At 35.4% G+C, this 20,000-nt stretch overlaps 1 protein-coding gene across 3 annotated transcripts in view; it reads right to left on the reverse strand.

The window, feature by feature from the left end:
• The window catches only part of LOC106870405 (cadherin EGF LAG seven-pass G-type receptor 1), a 538,322-nt gene that overhangs the window by 249,955 nt on the left and 268,367 nt on the right, over positions 1 to 20,000 (reverse strand). For all 3 annotated transcript variants that reach the window (XM_052966877.2, XM_052966875.2, XM_089350213.1), the window contains exons 9-10: positions 12,448 to 12,567; positions 1,080 to 1,186 (exon numbers count right to left, since the gene is read on the reverse strand). In XM_052966877.2, coding sequence (XP_052822837.1) covers positions 1,080 to 1,186; positions 12,448 to 12,567 — 227 coding nt within the window. The remainder of the gene's footprint in view (positions 1 to 1,079; positions 1,187 to 12,447; positions 12,568 to 20,000) is intronic.

Raw genomic sequence — 20,000 nt, forward strand, 5'->3', positions numbered from 1 at the left:
TGCGGCCATGCTGGAGAACTGCCTTTAGTCGAGCAAATCGACCCCAGGACTTATTCTTTGTAAGCCTAGTACTTATTCTATCGGTATAAGAATTTGAACTCGGAAAGTAAAAACGGATGAAATATCGCCAAGCATTTTGTCCGGTGTGCTAACCAATATGCCAGCTCACCGCCTGAGGAATGACAAAAATATTACCTGTTGTCAAAGAGTTATATTAGTGAACATTTATCACTGTTTTGATTAGCAGACGGAGGATGAGGAAATAGTAAAATCTATTGAATAAAATTCGTTAAACTTAACATTTTTGTTGTGTATTCAAATAGTCGTAGATACATTAATTACATGTACAAAGTCGTTTAACTTAATACTATATATATATATATATATATATATATATATATATATACATATATATATATATATATATATTAACATATTTGTATATGTATATTTTATATAACTGAACATAATGCAACGTAAGTAAATTTTAATATTTTCCATTTGTATCTCTTTAAAAGTACATAATATATCTCTGGTTGATGTACGAATAAATTTATTAGTTTTTTTTCTGGTAATAACACAGAGAGATCAAAGTTATTTCTACATCAAACTTTAAAATGTTTTTTTCTCAATAGACCGTCTGTCTACACTACATTTTGAAAGTCATGAAATTATGAAACAGGTAAATATAAATATATCTTTTTAAACACTCCAAGTGCATTTTAAACTTCTTTTCTTAATACATATTTAAATTTTCTTTTCTGAAATACATTTGGTAATGAATATACATAGAGATTTCTTTTATCATAAAAGCTAAACAGGAAATAACACAAATTCGTATTGAAATAAACTGTTAGATTGCAAATTCTATCTCTAATTCATTCATATGTTTTAATAGACTATATAAGATCAATTGCGAGTAAAACAGAATAAAAACATATTTCAAACGATTAAATCTAGAAAACTGCAATTGAACAATAACGATCTTGTGTTATATATTTGTTTTAAAATGTTTGTATTAAAATATAAATATTTAAATAGGTGTGTGTTGAGAGTATGTTTAGACGTAAGCAACTAACCTCATTTTTCAGCTCCAGGAGTGACAATGATATACATCCATCGATGATAGGTTCTCCCCATTTACCATTGTTGTCTGCGGTTCTCATACAGGGTCGAATTGCGGAGTCTGCCAATAGAAGAAAACAAAAGAAGTGGCTTCAGTAATGAATGATATTTTCTTTGGCCAAAATCTTCATAGGATTCATCAATTTAGTTTCAAACAGAAATAAAACATCTGAAATTTATAAGGGAAAGAATAATTAATTATGTTGACCCCAGCAACAGACTGATACTTATTTTGTATGAAAAGAAAAATCGGCCCCAGCGGAACTTGAACTTAGAAAGCAAATTATCAAAATTAAAGATGCCAAATGTATTTACTTCAGCCGACATTTTAACAAATCTGCAAAACGGCAACGTTTCGTTCAATCAGTGAAATAAATCAACGTGGATCCTAATTTAGTACATTCATGAGTAACCACTAGGCAATATAGGTGCGATGTACATCCTTTATTTAAATAGTGGTGCCCCAGCATGGGCATAAGCTCTGGCTGAAACCGATAACAAACTAATATTCTTTTATCCTTTTATTCTTTTACTTATTTCAGTCAGTTGACTGCAGCCATGCTGGAGCACCGCCTTTAGTCGAGCAAATCGACCCTAGGACTTATTGTTCGTAAGCATAGTACTTATTCTATCGGTGTCCTTTTGCCGAACCGCTAAGTTACAGGGACGTAAACACACCAGCATCGATTGTCATGCGATGGTGGAGGACAAACACAGACAGACAGACATACATACGCACACATACATACATACATATCTATATATATGAGTGTGTGTGCATATACCACGGGCTTCTTTCAGTTTCCGTCTACCAAATCCACTCACAAGGCTTTGGTCGACCCGAGGCTATAGTAGAAGATACTTGCCCAAGGTGCCACGCAGTAGCACTGAACCCGGAACCATGTGGCTGGTAAGCAAAGCTACTTACAACATAGCCGCTCCTGCTCCTAATATAAATGATAATATAAATATTTAATATGAAAATTATTTCGTTATGAAATATAATACTTTATATTATTTATATGAAGATATTATCATAAATACATAATATATAAACCATAAATCAATGAGTACGTATAAAAAATGATTTACATCTATTTAGTATTCAAGCACATGGACGAGCAAATAGTGTTGGAAGTTATATCACTTTGTTTTAAAAGAATACAACGTATTTTGATGTTAATTCCGGTTGCACAGATAATACGCTAGAATGGTCAGTTCTCTTTTGTCATAGATACCATGTCTGTTGAAGCATTATTTTAGTTGATGAGTATTCTGTTTGCTCGGAAACATTGAACTGGAATTATCCCAGAAAAAATAAAGAGAAACGTCAGAAGCATAAATTTGCGTAGTACGTCCAAGCTTCCAGTTGGAAACAGAAATATGCCTGGCAGTTACACCATTACTACACTTCCCTGACGAATAATGACAATGAGCTCATTTATAGTAGTTTCAAATTATGGCACAAGGCCAGCGTTTTCGGAGGGGAGGGTGTAAGTCGATGGTGCTTATTTCATTGATACTTATTTTATCGATCCAGAAAGGATGCAAGACAAAGTCGACCACTGCGGAATTTAAACTCAGTGCGTAAAGTTGGACGTAATGCTGCCAAGCATCTCGTCCGAAGTGCTTACGATTCTGCCAGCTCGCTGCTTTAATGAGCTCATTTATATTAGAAGCGATTCATCCATGACTCTCTGCTCGAAAAAGAGTATTTTTACCTAAACTTTGGTCCTGTCGCCCGTTAATGACAACTAATAAAGCTATTTCTTAACTCATCATATTTCTATAGTTGAATCAGGAGGAATGTCAGTGACCGTAGCAGTTTTCAAGATGTCTGAGTTTTGAGGGAGGAAAAAGACTGCAGGACGCCACATCCCACTGGCAGGAAGCAAGAAGTGAATCAAGGGATATATCCTAAAGCCAAAGAACCGGACGAAATACTTGACCAAACTGAACAACGCTGAAATTACAACTGAACAGCGCTGAAGTCTGGTGTTAAAGCGGGTGGCGTTGTATATCTGCTGTACAAGATGCCTAAATCTGCAGAAATATTAGCGACATCGGAGTTACCAGTTTTGAGGTATATAGGAATTGTTAAAAGTCAAGGGTGTTTCCCCTCGTCCTTGTCAAAATATTAAAGCGAAACCTTTCTGCTTATATATATTTCTGTGTTGATAATGCTTGCTCTCAGTAAAGTGATTTGCCAGAGTTTACATCGATTTCTCGTAAGTTTCAAGTTACCTTAAAGCTGTGTCACTAAATTATCAATACAGACAGTTGAACCACGCTATAAATCATTGAAAAGAGAAAAGAAACATTAAAAAGAATATATAAGTTTAAATAAGTAATAACAACTATTTTATGAGAGATTTTCCTTCATTATTATAATAACACTTATTAAATTAGACTTTCACAAAACTCCGGATATTTATATTGAGAAATTTAAAGTATTTGTTTATTTATTGCCATGTTCCACTTGAAGAGATGCTCAACGATGACAGCAGGAAAAAATGGCAAGCTGGGAATTCCAAAGAGGAAGGAATTCGGGGAAGGAAAGGACTGTGGTTAGTGTAAAATGACTGTAGTTAATGTAAAAGGACTGTGGTTAATGTAAAAGGACTGTGGTTAATATAAACGGACTGTGGTAAATGTAAAAGGACGGTGGTTAATGTAAAGTGACGGTGGTTAATGTAAAAGGGGTGTGGTTAATGTAAAATGACTGTGGTTAGTGGAAAATGACTGTGATTAATGTAAAATGTCTGTGGTTAATGTAAAAGGAGTGTGGTTAATGAAAAAGGATTGTGGTTAATGTAAAATGACTGTGGTTAATGTAAAGGGACTGTGGTTAATGTAAAAATATTGTAGCTGATGTAAGAGCAGGAGGTGGACAAAATATGGATGACACAGCAACGAAAAACGAATGAATTAGACTTGCCTTAGGGAAGGAGGTATGGGCTTCACTAGTTTAGAGCCTTGAAGGCCATTGTACTTGCAACAGAAATGGCAGAAAGTGGGGAGAATATGTTTGGGAGACGGGAGTTAAAATCCGTTGGGGGAGCAACTTTATGATGATTAGCCGAATAACCAATTATTCGAAGCCAATGTTTCGATGTCTAACACATATGTTAGACATCGGCAAAGTTACAGGTTTAGGGAGAAGTAATCAACTGTGAACTTCCACTGACTTTGAAGAAATTTTGTAGTTGCTGAAAATTGCTCAGATTCTGAACAGAGAGTACACTCTTCATAGTACGATCTTCTACCTACCTACCTACCTACCTACCTACCTACCTACCTACCTACCTACATACATACATACATACATACATACCTACATACCTACATACCTACCTACCTACCTACCTACCTACCTAACAACCAACTAAATAACTACCACCTACCATCCTAACTATCTATATATGTATGCATGTATATATGTATGTATGTATGTATGTATCTATCTATCTATCTATTTATCCGTTAATCTTCTGTCCGACTATCTGATAAGCCATCTACCTAGCTAGTTAGCTAGCTCTGTGTGTATGTGTGTGTGTGTGTGTGTTTGCGTGTTTGTGTGTGTATGCATATGTGTCTATGTCTTTGTATGTATGTGTGCATTAATTTTTTATTTAGTTGTAATTCATGACTCAGTCACTGTTCCAACAAATACATAAAACGAATATATTGAATATACACGGTATCTATATATATATATATATATATATATATATATATATATATATATATATATATATATAAAATGGTATTTTTATATAAAATGGTATTTTTATATAAGGTTAAAGCTCATGGTGATCACCATGCAATGACTAAGGAAAATAGTCTAATAAAGGGACATATAAGCCTACGACAGAAAAAACAAAGCTTTCCTAGTTGCGTTAACAAAGGGATGTGGGTTCGAGTCCCACGCGGATAGGAAAGCTTTCTTTTTCTGTCGAGTGTTTATATGCCCCTTTATTAGACAATTTTCCTTAGTAATTACACTGTAATCGCTATGAGATTTCAGTATATATAAATACCATTATTATTATTATTATTATTTACCGTATATTAAAACCATTCGCACCGAAAGCATATATATATATATATATATACATACATACATATATATATATATATATATATATATATATATATATATATATATATATATAGAGAGAGAGAGAGAGAGAGAGATAGATAGATAGATAGATAGATAGATAGATAGATAGATAGATAAATAGATAGATAGATAGATATGCACATGTGTGTGCGAGCGAAAACGAAACCGAAGAGAAGTATATATGTCTCGTGGCACTAATTATATTTCTATATAAAGGTAAGTTCTTCACAAATCTAAAACCAAACTTGGAGGAGATTTTATAACTAAAGAACCAAAACTGTAATTGTCCTCATTGCTTAGAAGAATATGGAGAATTGAGATACATGTATTTTCTTCTGCAACTTTTTATTTCAAGTCTAAGATAATCCAAAACCTTCAGAAAATTAATGGCCTTGCCTTCTACTCTTTGGTAAGATAATTTCTCCTGCATAGATATTCTTAATATATTTTACAAACTTGCATTGCATAAAGGTTGAAGAATTTCCAGAGAATAAATTGAATGCAATTTTTGAAGTAGAAAACTATCAAAAGGTTAATCATGCAAAAGTTGTCAAGAATATCCGTTGTTGTCCAGCCAACCAGCATTGAAGGTGTATTTAAGATAATTGGAATCATAGTAACGTAATCTTTTCTAAGAATAATGTCGAAAGCCATATTCAGTTATAGGTCACATGATTAAAAAGTAGCAATGATAATAGCAATAATGATAATGATAACAACAACAACAACAATAGTAATAATAATAATAATAATAATAATAATAATAATGATAATAATGATAATAATAATAATAATAATAATAATAATAATAATAATAATAATAATAATAATAATAATCATAGAAATACCAGGTAGTGGGTCGCATGGCTTTCGATCTTAACTGATTGCAAGTGTTATCATATACATCGTTTTGTCTTGGTATAAAAGATGGGCTACAATAAATATTCTGCTCAATACCACAGATTTTCTTGTCAGTTGTTTGACCTTAATGGCTGGCAATATATGCATCTCTGATCACGAGCAGATGTAGTGGGGGAGCATTATAGCCATGTGTTGAGAGGAATTCTTTGGGGTTTGAATAATTCACCTCTGAAAACTTGGGTGTTTTGTTCATCATCCTTAAACAAGCCTTATTCAGGGACCTTTTGACCGGGATGGGCTACTCAACCAGAAAAATATTCTAACTAGGCCCCCACCTGCAAGGTCATACGCTGTTTATCTTGATATGAGATCACCATGTCGTGCACAGATGGTTGTGATGCATGTACCTAGTGTACCCTTATCAGACGGGTAGTCATGATGGGTTTATGGGGCTTCGTATATTTGTATCCCAGTGTCGTTTTGATAATAGTAAAGAGCTCTACATTTTGGTTGACAATCTTAGTAGAGATGGTGTCTCGGTAAAAATACCGGTTGGTGGTTAACCTTAAAACACAAACCTCAATATTGAGTGGAAATATCTAATACAAATGTATCGAATAATGATGTTAATGAAGCTGGAGGAGGAGGAGGGTGGAGGAGGAGGAGGAGAAATAGAAGGAGGAGGAAAAGGAGAAGTAGGAAGAGGAAGAGAGGAAGAACAAGAAGAAGGTTGATAAAGAGGGAGGAGGAGGAAGGGAAGAAGAAAAAGAAGGAGTAGGAGGACAAGAAGAAGAAAAAGAAGAAGAAGGAGAAGAAGAAGAAGAAGAAGAAGAAGAAGAAGAAGAAGAAGAAGAAGAAGAAGAAGAAGAAGAAGAAGAAGAAGGAGATGAAGAAGAAGAAAATGGACAAGAAGGAAAAGAAGCAAAAGAAGAAGAAGAGAAGGGGGAGAAGGAGGGGGAAGGGGAGAAGAAAAAGAAGGCGGAAGAGGAGGAAGAGTTGCCCCTCCCATCGAAATTCTAGACCTTTGTGCCTATAGAATATAGAATTATTTGTAACTGTTGCACAGAACTGGTTGAATGGTCAGAGCCCCGGACGAAATGTTTGGCGACATTTCTTCCGACGTTTAGAGTTAGAGTTTAAATTTCACCGGCATCAACGTCTCCTTTTATCATTTTGGGGTAAATACATATAGGTCAGTGTGATGAACTGACTGCTTTCTCCTAGAATTTCTGGAGTTGGGTCAAAATTGGAAACAATTAAGATAGAGAACTGGAGGAAGCGACAGGGCGTCGGACAAAACGCTTAGCGTCATTTTTTACGGCTCTTTACGTCCTCGGTTCAAATGGTACCAATGCCGTCTCCCTTAAGTACCATCTGAGCACCGAGGTCGATGTAATGGACTAAGATTGCTGACCTTGTACAATAATTGGAAACAATTTTTTTTTCTGACAACGGATAGATCTGTTCAAAGGTGGAGGCATTTCAAATAAGATGTAGAGTGAAAGGCGGTGAGCTGGCAGAAACGGTAGCACGCCGGGTGAAATGCTTAGCGGTATTTCGTCTGCCTCTACTTTCTGAGTTCAAATTCCACCGAGGTCGACTTTGCTTTTCATCCTTTCGGGGTTGATGAATTAAGTACCCGGTGTGTACTGGGGTCGATCTAATCGACTACCCCCTCTGCCCCAAAATTTCGGGCCTTGTACCTAGAATAGAAAAGATATACAGATCGACTCATGCTAGGACGTATTTTTGATGCAATTCGGATTTAAACAAGCGTTTGTTCTTTCTATTTTTTTCCGAAGGAAAGTGTGTAGCGCATAGTTATAGAAACTTTCACAGTGAACATTTTTGCCGTAGGAAAATTCACCGGAGAAATTTCATTTTAAATGACCTCATCACGTTTTTTTTTTTTTAATGTTTGCGTTGAATAAAAACTTGGATAATTAATTCTATTATTAACTCTTTTATCATCCTTCCGTGGTAAGTAGCTTGCTTACGAACCACATGGTTCCGGGTTCAGTCCCACTGCGTGGCACTTTGGGCAAGTGTCTTCTACTATAGCTTCGGGCCGACCAAAGCCTTTTGAGTGGATTTGGTAGACGGAAACTGAAAGAAGCCTGTCGTATATATGTATATATATATATATATATATATATATATGTATGTGAATGTGTATATGTTTGTGTGTCTGTGTTTCCCCACCACCACCACCACCACCACCACCAATGCTGGTGTGTTTACGTCCCCATAACTTAGCGGTTTGGCAAAAGAGACAGATAGAATAAGTACTAGGCTTACAAAGAGTAAGTCCTGGGATTGATTTGCTCGACTGAAGGTGGTGCTCCAGCATGACCACAGTCAAATGACTGAAACAAGTAAAAGAGTAAAAGAATAAAAGAGTTGATGTAATACACTTTATCATTATCCTTACAGCGAATTTCCGGACACGATGGCACGATGGCACATAACCAAGGTGTGTGCTCCAACATTTTAAGACACCTTCTATTAATACACGAGTCTTTGATGATCATCTGTGGAGGTATCATGGTCTGTAGCTTTCATAGTGTATGTTTAGGCCACGAAAACTAAATATATGCAAAATAATGAATATAATTTCACATCTAATGGAACTTTTACTAGTATTAAGCACAATGTTAATGGATGAAATATCGGTTGAAAGCTGATATTATGGTGGAATGAACGCGAAGTCTGTCACAATATTCAAGTGACACACACAAATATGCCTACATATATATACACACAGAATTCATGCATACACATGCCCACATATATATACATACACATGTATATAAATATATACTATATATATATATATATATATATATATATATACATGTGTGTGTGTGTATGTATGTGTGTGTGTGCGTGTGTGTGTGTGTGCGTGTGTATATTAGGAAACATGGTAGCTTTTATGTATTGAATAAACAAGTTAGAAATATTTATTCATTATACTCAAAAACTTTCCATTTTATCGACTTTTTTGGCCACCCGCTGTGAAGATATCTGGTTTTGATTAAATATTAAACCCTAAGTCAATTGCCGTATGTTTATGCATATATATATATACATATACATACAAAGATATATATGTATATATATCTGTTAGTGACATACAGACATCAAGTCGTTCCGGTAAGATTTTGCCATGAAAATAAATTTAAATATGATTTTCTGTTCCATGAATAGTTAGTTATTTCTGGTCATGAATATATTCTTTATTTAAGAATCAAGGAAAAACAAAATAAAAAAACATAAATAAGATAACATAAAAAATAATTTATATTCATGTTTGTTATTTTATTCTCAGTTTCGTCGATACGGCCATTATTTATTTCTGCACACATTTCGCCGGCATCCGAAATATCCGCCATTTATGTGGAGGCAAGTAGAATAAATGTCGTAGAAGAGATCTCGTATATTATTACGTTCAGTCATGGAACGGATTAAACAGAGAGAAATGGCGAGTGTTTAATATCTATTCAAGCGCCTATGTTGCCTGTCGTGATTGCAGAATATAACGTTATGCTGGTTTAGTTTAAGTAAATCTAGTGTTCTGTTATGCTTCGCCTTATTCATACATTGGGAAAATTCCATTACAAACAAAAACTTTTGAATTTATATCTACAATAAATAAATGCAGTTCTGGTCATTTCCATTCAGAAAACGTTTTGGGTAAAACCTGCGTCAGAAATTTTGCTTAGAAAATGTGATACTGTATCGAAATACGACGAATCTTTAGCATAAACATTCATCTTCTTTACATATATACATGAATGTATATATTCAGGCGCAGGGGTGGCTGTGTGGTAGGGAGCTTGGTGTGGTAAGAAGCAGGTGCGTGCGGAGGTCATATATCTCAGTGAAGGAAATGAAATTGAAAGGATTTGTGACAAGAAGGACTTCATCTCCATGAAAGAGGGCCAGCCATTGCGGGCTTTCCTGCAAGCAGCATGAATCTTGCTTAGGGTCCCAGATGTGGAGGACTATAGAACTTCATTTGATTTGATTTTGTTGTTGTAATGATGATTTTTATTGAACAAGGTTTTTGAGGGGTTGTCGGTCGGCGGGCGCCGGTGTCTCTCCCATTTTTTACTCATCTTTTTGTATTCATTTCATTCATTAATGTCTGTGTCCAGCATGCAGCTTCTTTATGTCTGTTTGTCTTTGTTTGTCCCCTCTATGTCATGCCTTTATGGCAAAATTTATGAAATAAGGAAGCTTGCTTCCCAACCACATAGTTCCGGATTTAGTCCCACTGCGAGGCACCTTGGGCAAGTGTTTTCTGCTATAGCATCGGGCCGACCAATGTCTTGTGAGTGGATTTGGTAAACGGAAACTGAAAGAAGCCTGTCGTGCATATATATATATATATATATATATATATATATATATATATATGTGTGTGTGGGGGGGGGGGTGTTGTTGGCACACCGTCGCTTTCGACGTCGAGGGTTCCAGTTGATCCGATCAACGGAACAGCCTCCTCGTGAAATTAACGTGCAAGTGGCTGAGCACTCCACAGACACGTGTACCCTTAACGTAGTTCTCGGGGATATTCAGCGTGACACAGTGTGACAAGGCTGACCCTTTGAATTACAGGCACAACAGAAACAGGAAGTAAGAGTGAGAGAAAGTTGTGGTGAAAGAGTACAGCAGGTTTCACCACCATCCCCTGCCGGAGCCTCGTGGAGCTTTTAGGTGTTTTCGCTCAATAAACACTCACAACGCCCGGTCTGGGAATCGAAACCGCGATCCTATGACCGCGAGTCCGCTGCCCTAACCACTGGGCCATTGCGTCTCCAATTGTGAAGCAATTAGCTGACCCCTAATTATAATTATGTTTATAATTATAGAATATTTGTATGATTTTACCTATAAAGGTTATTTTAACGTACCGAGCTACTTGGCAAAATTATTAATTAGCTGATTGATTAATTAATTAATTTAATTAATTAATTTTACCCTTTTATTATCAATTTGAAATTATAATTTACTCCATGGTAGAATACTGCAGTTTTCTGCGGTACTGCTCGTAACATACACGTGGGCACAAGAGTTGAATAGTGTATTCACATTCGGCTGTGTAAATTTTGGAAGTGTTGGTTGGATATCTGTTGCACGATGTCGATCGATTCTGTGCATATTTAACCCTAGCAATTTAAAATTTTATAATCAGAAATGCTACATTGAAGGGAGAAGTAAGTAATTAAAAAACTTTAATCTCGAAACGCGTCTGTGGCTAATCGGAATCGTGTTGATTCATTGTGTTTCTCTTTGCCTACGTAAAAATGTGTGTTACTATCGTGGAGACTCTTACAGTAGTAGAAAAGGAATTTTTAACTCCTATTTCTAAATTCGGTATGTGGTGAAGTAATTAGCTGACCCCTAATTATAATTATGTTTATAATTATAGAATATTTGTATAATTTTACCTATAAAGGTTATTTTTACGTACCGAGCTACTTGGTAAAATTATTAATTATTTATTAATTGATTAATTAATTAATTTTATCCTTTTATTATATATATATATATATATGTCTGTGTTTGTCTCCCAACCATCACTTTACAGCCGATGTTGGTGTATTTACGTCCCCTTAACTTAGTGGCCCGGCAAAAGAAATCGATAGAATAAGTACTAGGCTTACAAAGAATAAGGCGTTGGGTAGATTCGTTCGACTAAAGGTGGTGCTCCAGCATGGCCGCAGTCAAATGACTGAAACAAATAAAAGAATATATAGAGAGAGGTACGAGCATGGTCGTGTGGATAAGAAGCACTCTTCACAACCACGTGGTTGCGCTTTTTGTCCTGTTGTGCGGCAATTTGGGCATGTGTCTTCAGCTTTAACCCTGGAATAACCATTGATAACCATTGACATGTCAGTGAATTTAATTGACACAAACTGTATGGATGCTCGTTGTATGCATACTCTTTTAAACGCTTCAGTCGTTTGACTGCGGCCATGTCGGAGCCCGGCCTTTAGTCGATGAAATTGGCACATTTGTACACATAAGAGCAAACTTCACTCGAGTTATCACTCTTCTAATTAAGGTACTTTCTTACCTGTATATCCTTCCTTCTTATGTGTGTATCCTTGTATTTCTTTCAGCCTAAACCATTTAGCCCTACTTTAGAGTATCGAGTACTTCCTACACCATACATAAAAATCTCACAAAAAATGTGTTCGGATATTAAATCTTCAAGAACCTCAGTGAAAATTTTCGGTCATGACTTTCCAGTCATTCGCTGCGGTGCCCCAGCATGGCTGCAGTCTAATGATTGAAGCAAGTAAAAATAAAAGGTAAAGGATACATACCAACAGTTGCATTTGTTCCTTCCAAATCTTCTTGGCCTGGGCAAGTTACACTCACGTTATTGTCGGCAGGAGTACGGGACCAACGTATGTTTTCTACAATTTCTTGATTACATTGAGCACCTGGAAAGAGATTGATGAAACAAAAAGTTAATGGGTGATACAAGGGGAGATTGAGGAGGAGGTAGGAAGAGAGAGAGAGAGAGCGAAAGAGAGAGAGAGAGAGAGAGAGAGAGAGAGTGGGAGGATAAAACAGAAATTGCAAACGTAATTATATCAGTGATATAATTACGCGTGAGGGCGTTGGCGCTGGTGTCTCGCTTTTCTAAACAACCCACGTGACGAATATCAATACATTGATCAATAAAGCGGCGAGCTGGCGGAATCGTTAGCACGCTGGACGAAATACTTACCGGTACTTCGCCCGTCGCTACGCTCTGAGTTCAAACTCCGCCGAGGTGAACTTTGGCTTTCATACTTTCGGAATCGATAAATTAAGTACCATTTGAACACTGGGGGTCGATGAAATCGAATCATCCCCACCTCCCCCAAGCTGACGTTGAGGCAAAAATTTTAAATAATTATTACAGTGCGGATGATTTGTGCAGGACTAGTCTTCTGTCTTATCACTGCTATATAGCAGGATACCAAACTCATATTGGCCTGGTCTACTGCTAATATAGCAGTCGTATAATGGCTGTAAATGGCATTTGGTGTTTTTAGAAAATCCCAACAATATTTGGAAGTGAAAAATGAGATTTTGTGACATTCATACTTTCCCCCCATGCAATTATTGTAGAAAGTAAATTCGATTTATAATCACCACTGTGATATTTAGAGGTCCTCAGCTGATCAAATGCTAACCTGAAGAAATCAGAAATATAAAAGGAACTTCTAGTAAGACATAAAAGAAAGAAGAATACATTGGATAAACTCCTGAGGTTAGGAGTTTATCCAGTCTCGGACCAGCCAGCCATTGAAGACTCAAGGAAGACCAGCTGCTACAAACTCAATAACAGACCAAATTCCAACCATAAAGCGACCACGAAACCGATGAAAAATAAATTAAGGCGGTGCTCCAGCGTGAGCGTAGTCTTACGAGTGAAATCATTAAAAGGAAAAAATTACACACACACACACACACACACACATACCTAAACAAACCTCTAGCATAATTCAGGTTATCACCGTCTGTGTGTGTGTGTGTGTGTGTATACGTGCGTGCGAGTGCGTGTGCGTGTGTATGAGCTTGTTAGGTCGTGTGTGTGCCTGTCTGTATATGCTTTGTATGTGTGTATCTATATGTGTGCGTGTAAGTTGTGTGTGTAAAACTCTAGCTATTAACAATGTAGTCTCGGATTTAGACCCAGGGCGTCAATTTGGAGGGCAGGGTAGTTGATAATCTCTACTACAATATCCGAAACTGTTTCTGTTTACCAAATTCATAAGTTGTTGGTTAGGCCCTGACTAAGGAGAAGATACTTGACCAAGTTGCCGCGAAGTGGAACTGAACCCGAAACCATATGGTTACAACGTGTGCTTCTTGACTATACAGCCAAGCCAACACCTATATACGTTTATGCATTTATTTCATTCGTTTCAGCCATGCAGCTGCTGTCATGCTCACACACACACACACACACACACACACACACACACACACACACACACACACACATATATATAAACACACGCATACACATCCACACATAAAAACACACACACATAGATATATATTATTTTATTCAAAGGCGGCGAGCTGGCAGAAACATTAGCACGTCGGGCGAAATGCTTAGCGGTATTTCGTCTGCCGTTACGTTCTGAGTTCAAATACTATCAAAGTCGACTTTGCTTTTCATCCTTTCGTAGACGATAAATTAAGTACCAGTTTCGTACTAGGGTCGATCTAATCGACTGGCTCCTTCCCCAAAATTTCAGACCTTGTGCCTAGAGTAGAAAAGCATATATTCTCTTATTTTGTAATTGTTTCAGTCATGTGACTGCGGTCATGCTGGAGCACCGCCTTTTATCGAACAAACCGACCCCAGGACTTATTTTTTGTACTGTTTTGCCGAACCGCTAAGTACGGGGATATAAACACATCAACATCGGTTGTCAAGCGATGGTGGAGGAACAAACAAAGACACACGTGTGTGTGAATGTGTACATATATATATATATATATGACGGCCCTTTTTTCAGTTTATGTTTACCAAATCCACTCACAAGGCTTTGGTTGACCCGAGGTTATAGCAGGAGACACTTTTCCAAGATGCCACGCAGTGGGATTGAACCCGGAACCATGTGGTTGGAAAGCAAGCTTCTTACCACATGGCCATATATATATATATATATATATATATATATATATATATATATATATATATATATATATATATATATATATATATATATATATATATATATATATATATATATATATATATATATATATATATATATATATATATATATATATATATATATGTGTATATATATATATATATATATATATATATATATATATATATATATATATATATATATATATATATATATATATATATATATATATATATATATATATATATATATATATATATATATGTATGTATGTATGTATGTATGTATGTATGTATGTATGTATGTATGTATGTATGTATGTATGTATGTATGTATGTATGTATGTATATATATATATATATATATATATATATATATATATATATATATATATATATATATATATATATATATATATATATATATATATATATATATATATATATATATATATATATATATATATATATATATATATATATATATATATATATATATATATATATATATATATATATATATATATATATATATATATATATATATATATATATATATATATATATATATATAACATCATATATATATATATAACATCATATATATCCAAACGAGTAAAATACCAAATTATCTAACAGAGTTTTATCATCTAAATGCTAAACCTGACAATTTCATCATATATTCTTGTGTAATTTTTTCCTGTTTTGTTTTTCGATGTAAATTTCAAAATATTCCAATCTAAAATCACTTTGTTTGAAATATCACTTGTAATCATAATAAATATTTCTAAAACGAAATTCGTAATTGACAATTTTCTCTTATCAACAACGAGATGATTGTTGACGTCAAGTAATGAAGTAATACAAAATTTTATAACGTTAAACTCTTTCTGCGAGCATTATAATGGTTTCTTAGTAATAACCACTTAATTCGAAAGATTATCATTAGGAGAAAAAAAATAATAAATAGATATACAATCATAATGGTATAAGAGATTTTCTTTATATAAACGTGTTGCAGGAATCGATGCACAGTTCCAAACTCTCCGTCACAATCACGTGACGTCTGGTTCGATCTCACAGAGCAATACAGTTAAGGAAAGTATTTTGTGACCAATATCTGGAAAAAGGAATTAGGAGAATGGAAATTTGTGATGACCCATCATACATGCACACATGCACACTACTAACTATATATATATATATATATATATATATATATATATATATATATATATAATTGCAGCGTGGAAGGTGTTTATAAGCCATTTAAAATAACACACAAAATCCGTTAGATTCACTTCAACATTTAAATTTAATTTGTCAAAATATTTTCGTCGCTTTGAGACCGTGACCTGTTCAGTGACAAAATTCTGCAGCACAGAATTTTGTCATTGAACAGGTCGCGGTCTCAAAGCGACGAAAATATTTTGACAAATTAAATTTAAATGTTGAAGTGAATCTAACGGATTTTGTGTGTTATTTTAAATGGCTTATAAACACCTTCCACGCTGCAATTGTTTTCGTTCCAGCACACGATCTCAGATCAGGTCACTTGCTATGCAAGTGCATCTCCGTAATATATATATATATATATATATATATATATATATATATATATATATATATATATATATATATATATATATATATATACATATGTATGTATGTATGTATGTATATGTATATGTAGGGAGAGAGTGAGAATTTACAAAACACCAAAGACGAAGACGGGTATGTAAACAACAAACAGATGTATTAGTTTAACGCTCGGGAAGTGAGAAAGTCTTTTACGTTTCGTACCTACGGTCTTCGACAGAAAGGAACACAGAAATAAACAGGGAGAGAAAATAGAAAAACGTTTAGTCCAAGAAAAGTTCGAAGTGTTATGAGGTGAAGACAGGATGAAACTGGTGATATATATATATATATATATATATATATATATATATATATATATATATAGTTCGTATTTGTATTTGGTTTTGCAAGATTCTTGATGTGAATTCGTGTATTGAAAGAAATACGATTGAATCTTGGGAGGAGCATTATGCCGGTAATAAGAAACACATGCACTGGTTCGGTCCTCGCTTCTTATTGTTAGTTAATGGGTTAGTTGCTCCGATAACCAACTTATCGATCAGCCGTTTTGTTACTAGTTTTTCAAGCTTATATGTTAAACACTTTGTGCAACAATGCGATGAAATAATTATCTGACAAGAAACAGAAATAACAACACGAACAATACTGAACATTTAAACGGTTAACTGTTCGAACAAAGTGTTTAACATATAAGTTTGAAAAACTAGTAAAAACCAGCTGATCGATAAATTGGTTAACGGAATAACTAACTCAATAACTAACAATAACAATAAAAGAACGAACCAGTGCGTGTGTTTATTATTATTGCCTTTCATCCGTTCGGGGTCGATAAATTAAGTACCATTTGCGTACTGGGGTCCATGTAATCAACTGGACCCCTCCACCAAAATTTCGGGCCCTGTGCCTAGAGTAGAAAAGAAAGAAACGTGAGCCCGCAGGGCGAAATGCTTAGCAGTATTTCGTCTGCCTTTACGTTCTGAGTTCAAATTCCGCCGAGGTCGATTTTGTCTTTCATCCTTTCGGGGTCTATAAATTAAGTACCAGTTGCATACTGGGGTCGATCTAATCGACTCCCCCCACTAATATTCGAGCCTTGTGCATAGAGTAGAAAAGAATACAATCGACACCCACTCCGCTCAAAATCTCTGATTCTGTGTCAGGGTTAGAATTATTTCCTTACAGCATAATGTCACTGTTATACATCTTGAAACCTAATCGTTTAGGTTTTGAGTTTGTATTGTATTTGCACACTTAGGTTTGGGTTCCCAAATCCTGAGAGAAGCGTAAGAGCTCTTTCGTGGGATGCAGAGTGTCTCGAACATTTTAAAACTAGGCAGAAGCCTTAATTTCTTTCAGAGGCACAGAGAGATAAAGAGAGACAGAGAGAGAAACAGAGAGAGAGAGAGCTTGGCGGAAAGAGTCATAACGAGGGAGAGAGAGGAAAGAAATAGTGACTGAGAGAGATATTGAAAAGAAAGAATGACAGAGAGAGAGAGAGCGAGAGAGAGAGAGAGAAGAAAGAATGACAGAGAGAGAGCGAGAAAGAGAGAAGAAAGAATGACAGAGAGACAGAGCGAGAGAGAGAGAGAGAGAGAGAGAGAGAGAAGAAAGAATGACAGAGATAGAGAGAGAGAAGAAAGAATGACAGAGAGAGAGAGAGCGAGAGAGAGAGAAGAAAGAATGACAGAGAGAGAGAGAGACAGAGAGAGAGAGAGACAGAGAGACAGAGAGAGACAGAGATAAGAAAGAATGACAGAGAGAGAGAAGAAATAATGAGAGAGAGAGAGAGAGAGAGAGAGAGAGAGCGTAAGCGAGAGGGAGAAACGAGGAGAATAATTGGCAGAACTGATTTGGTGTTTACTTATCTGGATAAGGATGAAAGATAAAGTTCACATCGATGTAATTTAAATTCAGAATCTAGGAACGTAGATCAAAGATAGTAGCCTGATATTCTAACGACTGCGCCAAATAACCACTTCGGGCTGAACTCTATGTCCAAAACTTAATCATCGATAACGGAGTCATCATAGCATTTCTTAGAGAGGTTAGATAAGATCTGAAATAAAAGAGGACCCTATAAAAGCCTAGGCACACAAAATGCCACCAGATGTCGCAAGCTCTGCTGTATTTACAGAGCAGCATTTCATTGGAAATCTGTTGATGATTCCACAGGTGTAAGAGATTCGCTATGGTTTCGTGGGTTGCAGTTTTCGGTCACGTCTGCATTACAGACCAAACGTCTGTGTAATCGAACATCACCAGCTATTTTAGTCAATATACAGACCTTCACCCGGGAACAAAAAAAAATCGAAATTAACCAGACTAGGGGATGTTAACAAGTGAGTGGAAAACGAATATGAAAAAGAAAATGCGTGCTGATGACCATGGCGGGGTGGGGAAGGGACATTAGGAAAGTTCACAAGATCCGATTTTTCCGTCATAACTTTTGGGAAAATGGATTATATATTGATTTTGTTTTTTTACAGAATCCTACGTTTTTGGTTATGGAGGATCTGATTCGGAAAACAAAAAATTTTCAAAAATCGGATTTTCAAAATTTCAACATCCCACCACGCCCTTCATTTTTCACTTTTACCGGATTTTTTTTTTTTTTTTTTCCCAAATACGTAGCAAAATGCGAAGTTTACGATTCTGAAAATAATTTGTTTGTAAAATTTCAATTTTTCAACAAGAAAAAAAAAAAAGTAAGAATATGTACCCTTAGGCCTTCAAGCAGGTTATCCACATGCTAGCAATAACAGCCAAATCTCACAAAACTGCGATAACATAATGAAATTTTGAAAATGCGATTTTTGAAAAACATTTTTTAGAATCGGATCATCCACAACCAAAAGTGTGAGATGCCGTAAAAAAAATTCAATATATATCTATTTTACCCCAATTTATGACGGAATATTCAGGTCTTGGGAATTGTCCAAAAGTCCTCTCTCCACCCAGAATTGTCAGCGCACATTCGTTTTCTTATATTCGTTTTCAACACACTTATTAACACCCCCACCCCAGGCTGGTTAATTTTTTTTCTCTTCCCTGGTGAGCATCTTTATATTGACCGCTATTTTTTGGTTCGGTGAATTAACATATATGTGCATAAACGCTCACATGGTCGCGCATATAGGCATATGTATATATATATATATATATATATACATGTATACACACACACTTTATTTGTTGGTTAAGAAGACTACGATTGGTTTCATGCCGGGAGAAATCACACAACAGTTATAAAGACTGCCACACAAGAACAGAGACGAGTACCAACTTTCCCATGTGGCAAGCTTGATAATTGTTGAGAGGATTTCTCTTCCCACATGAAACTATTGGTAGCCTTGTCAACGCACGAATAAAAAAGAACCAATGCTCATTCTCACTGTTCGATATTAGCACTATATATATATATATATATATATATATATATATATATATATAAGATGGATGGATGGATGGATGGATGGAGAAACGTCCTGAGTTACATGCAGGCAAAGGAAACGAAGTCTCACTGAAACACAATTTTAGCATGCGTTACAATCGGTTAAGTAGCATCCCGTTTCGAATCACATTACATATAAACGATTATGCGTGGTAAATTAC

This window comes from Octopus bimaculoides, chromosome 4, assembly GCF_046866305.1.
Source record: "Octopus bimaculoides isolate indiv1 chromosome 4, ASM4686630v1, whole genome shotgun sequence".
In the NCBI taxonomy this organism is placed as follows: Eukaryota; Metazoa; Mollusca; class Cephalopoda; order Octopoda; family Octopodidae; genus Octopus; species Octopus bimaculoides.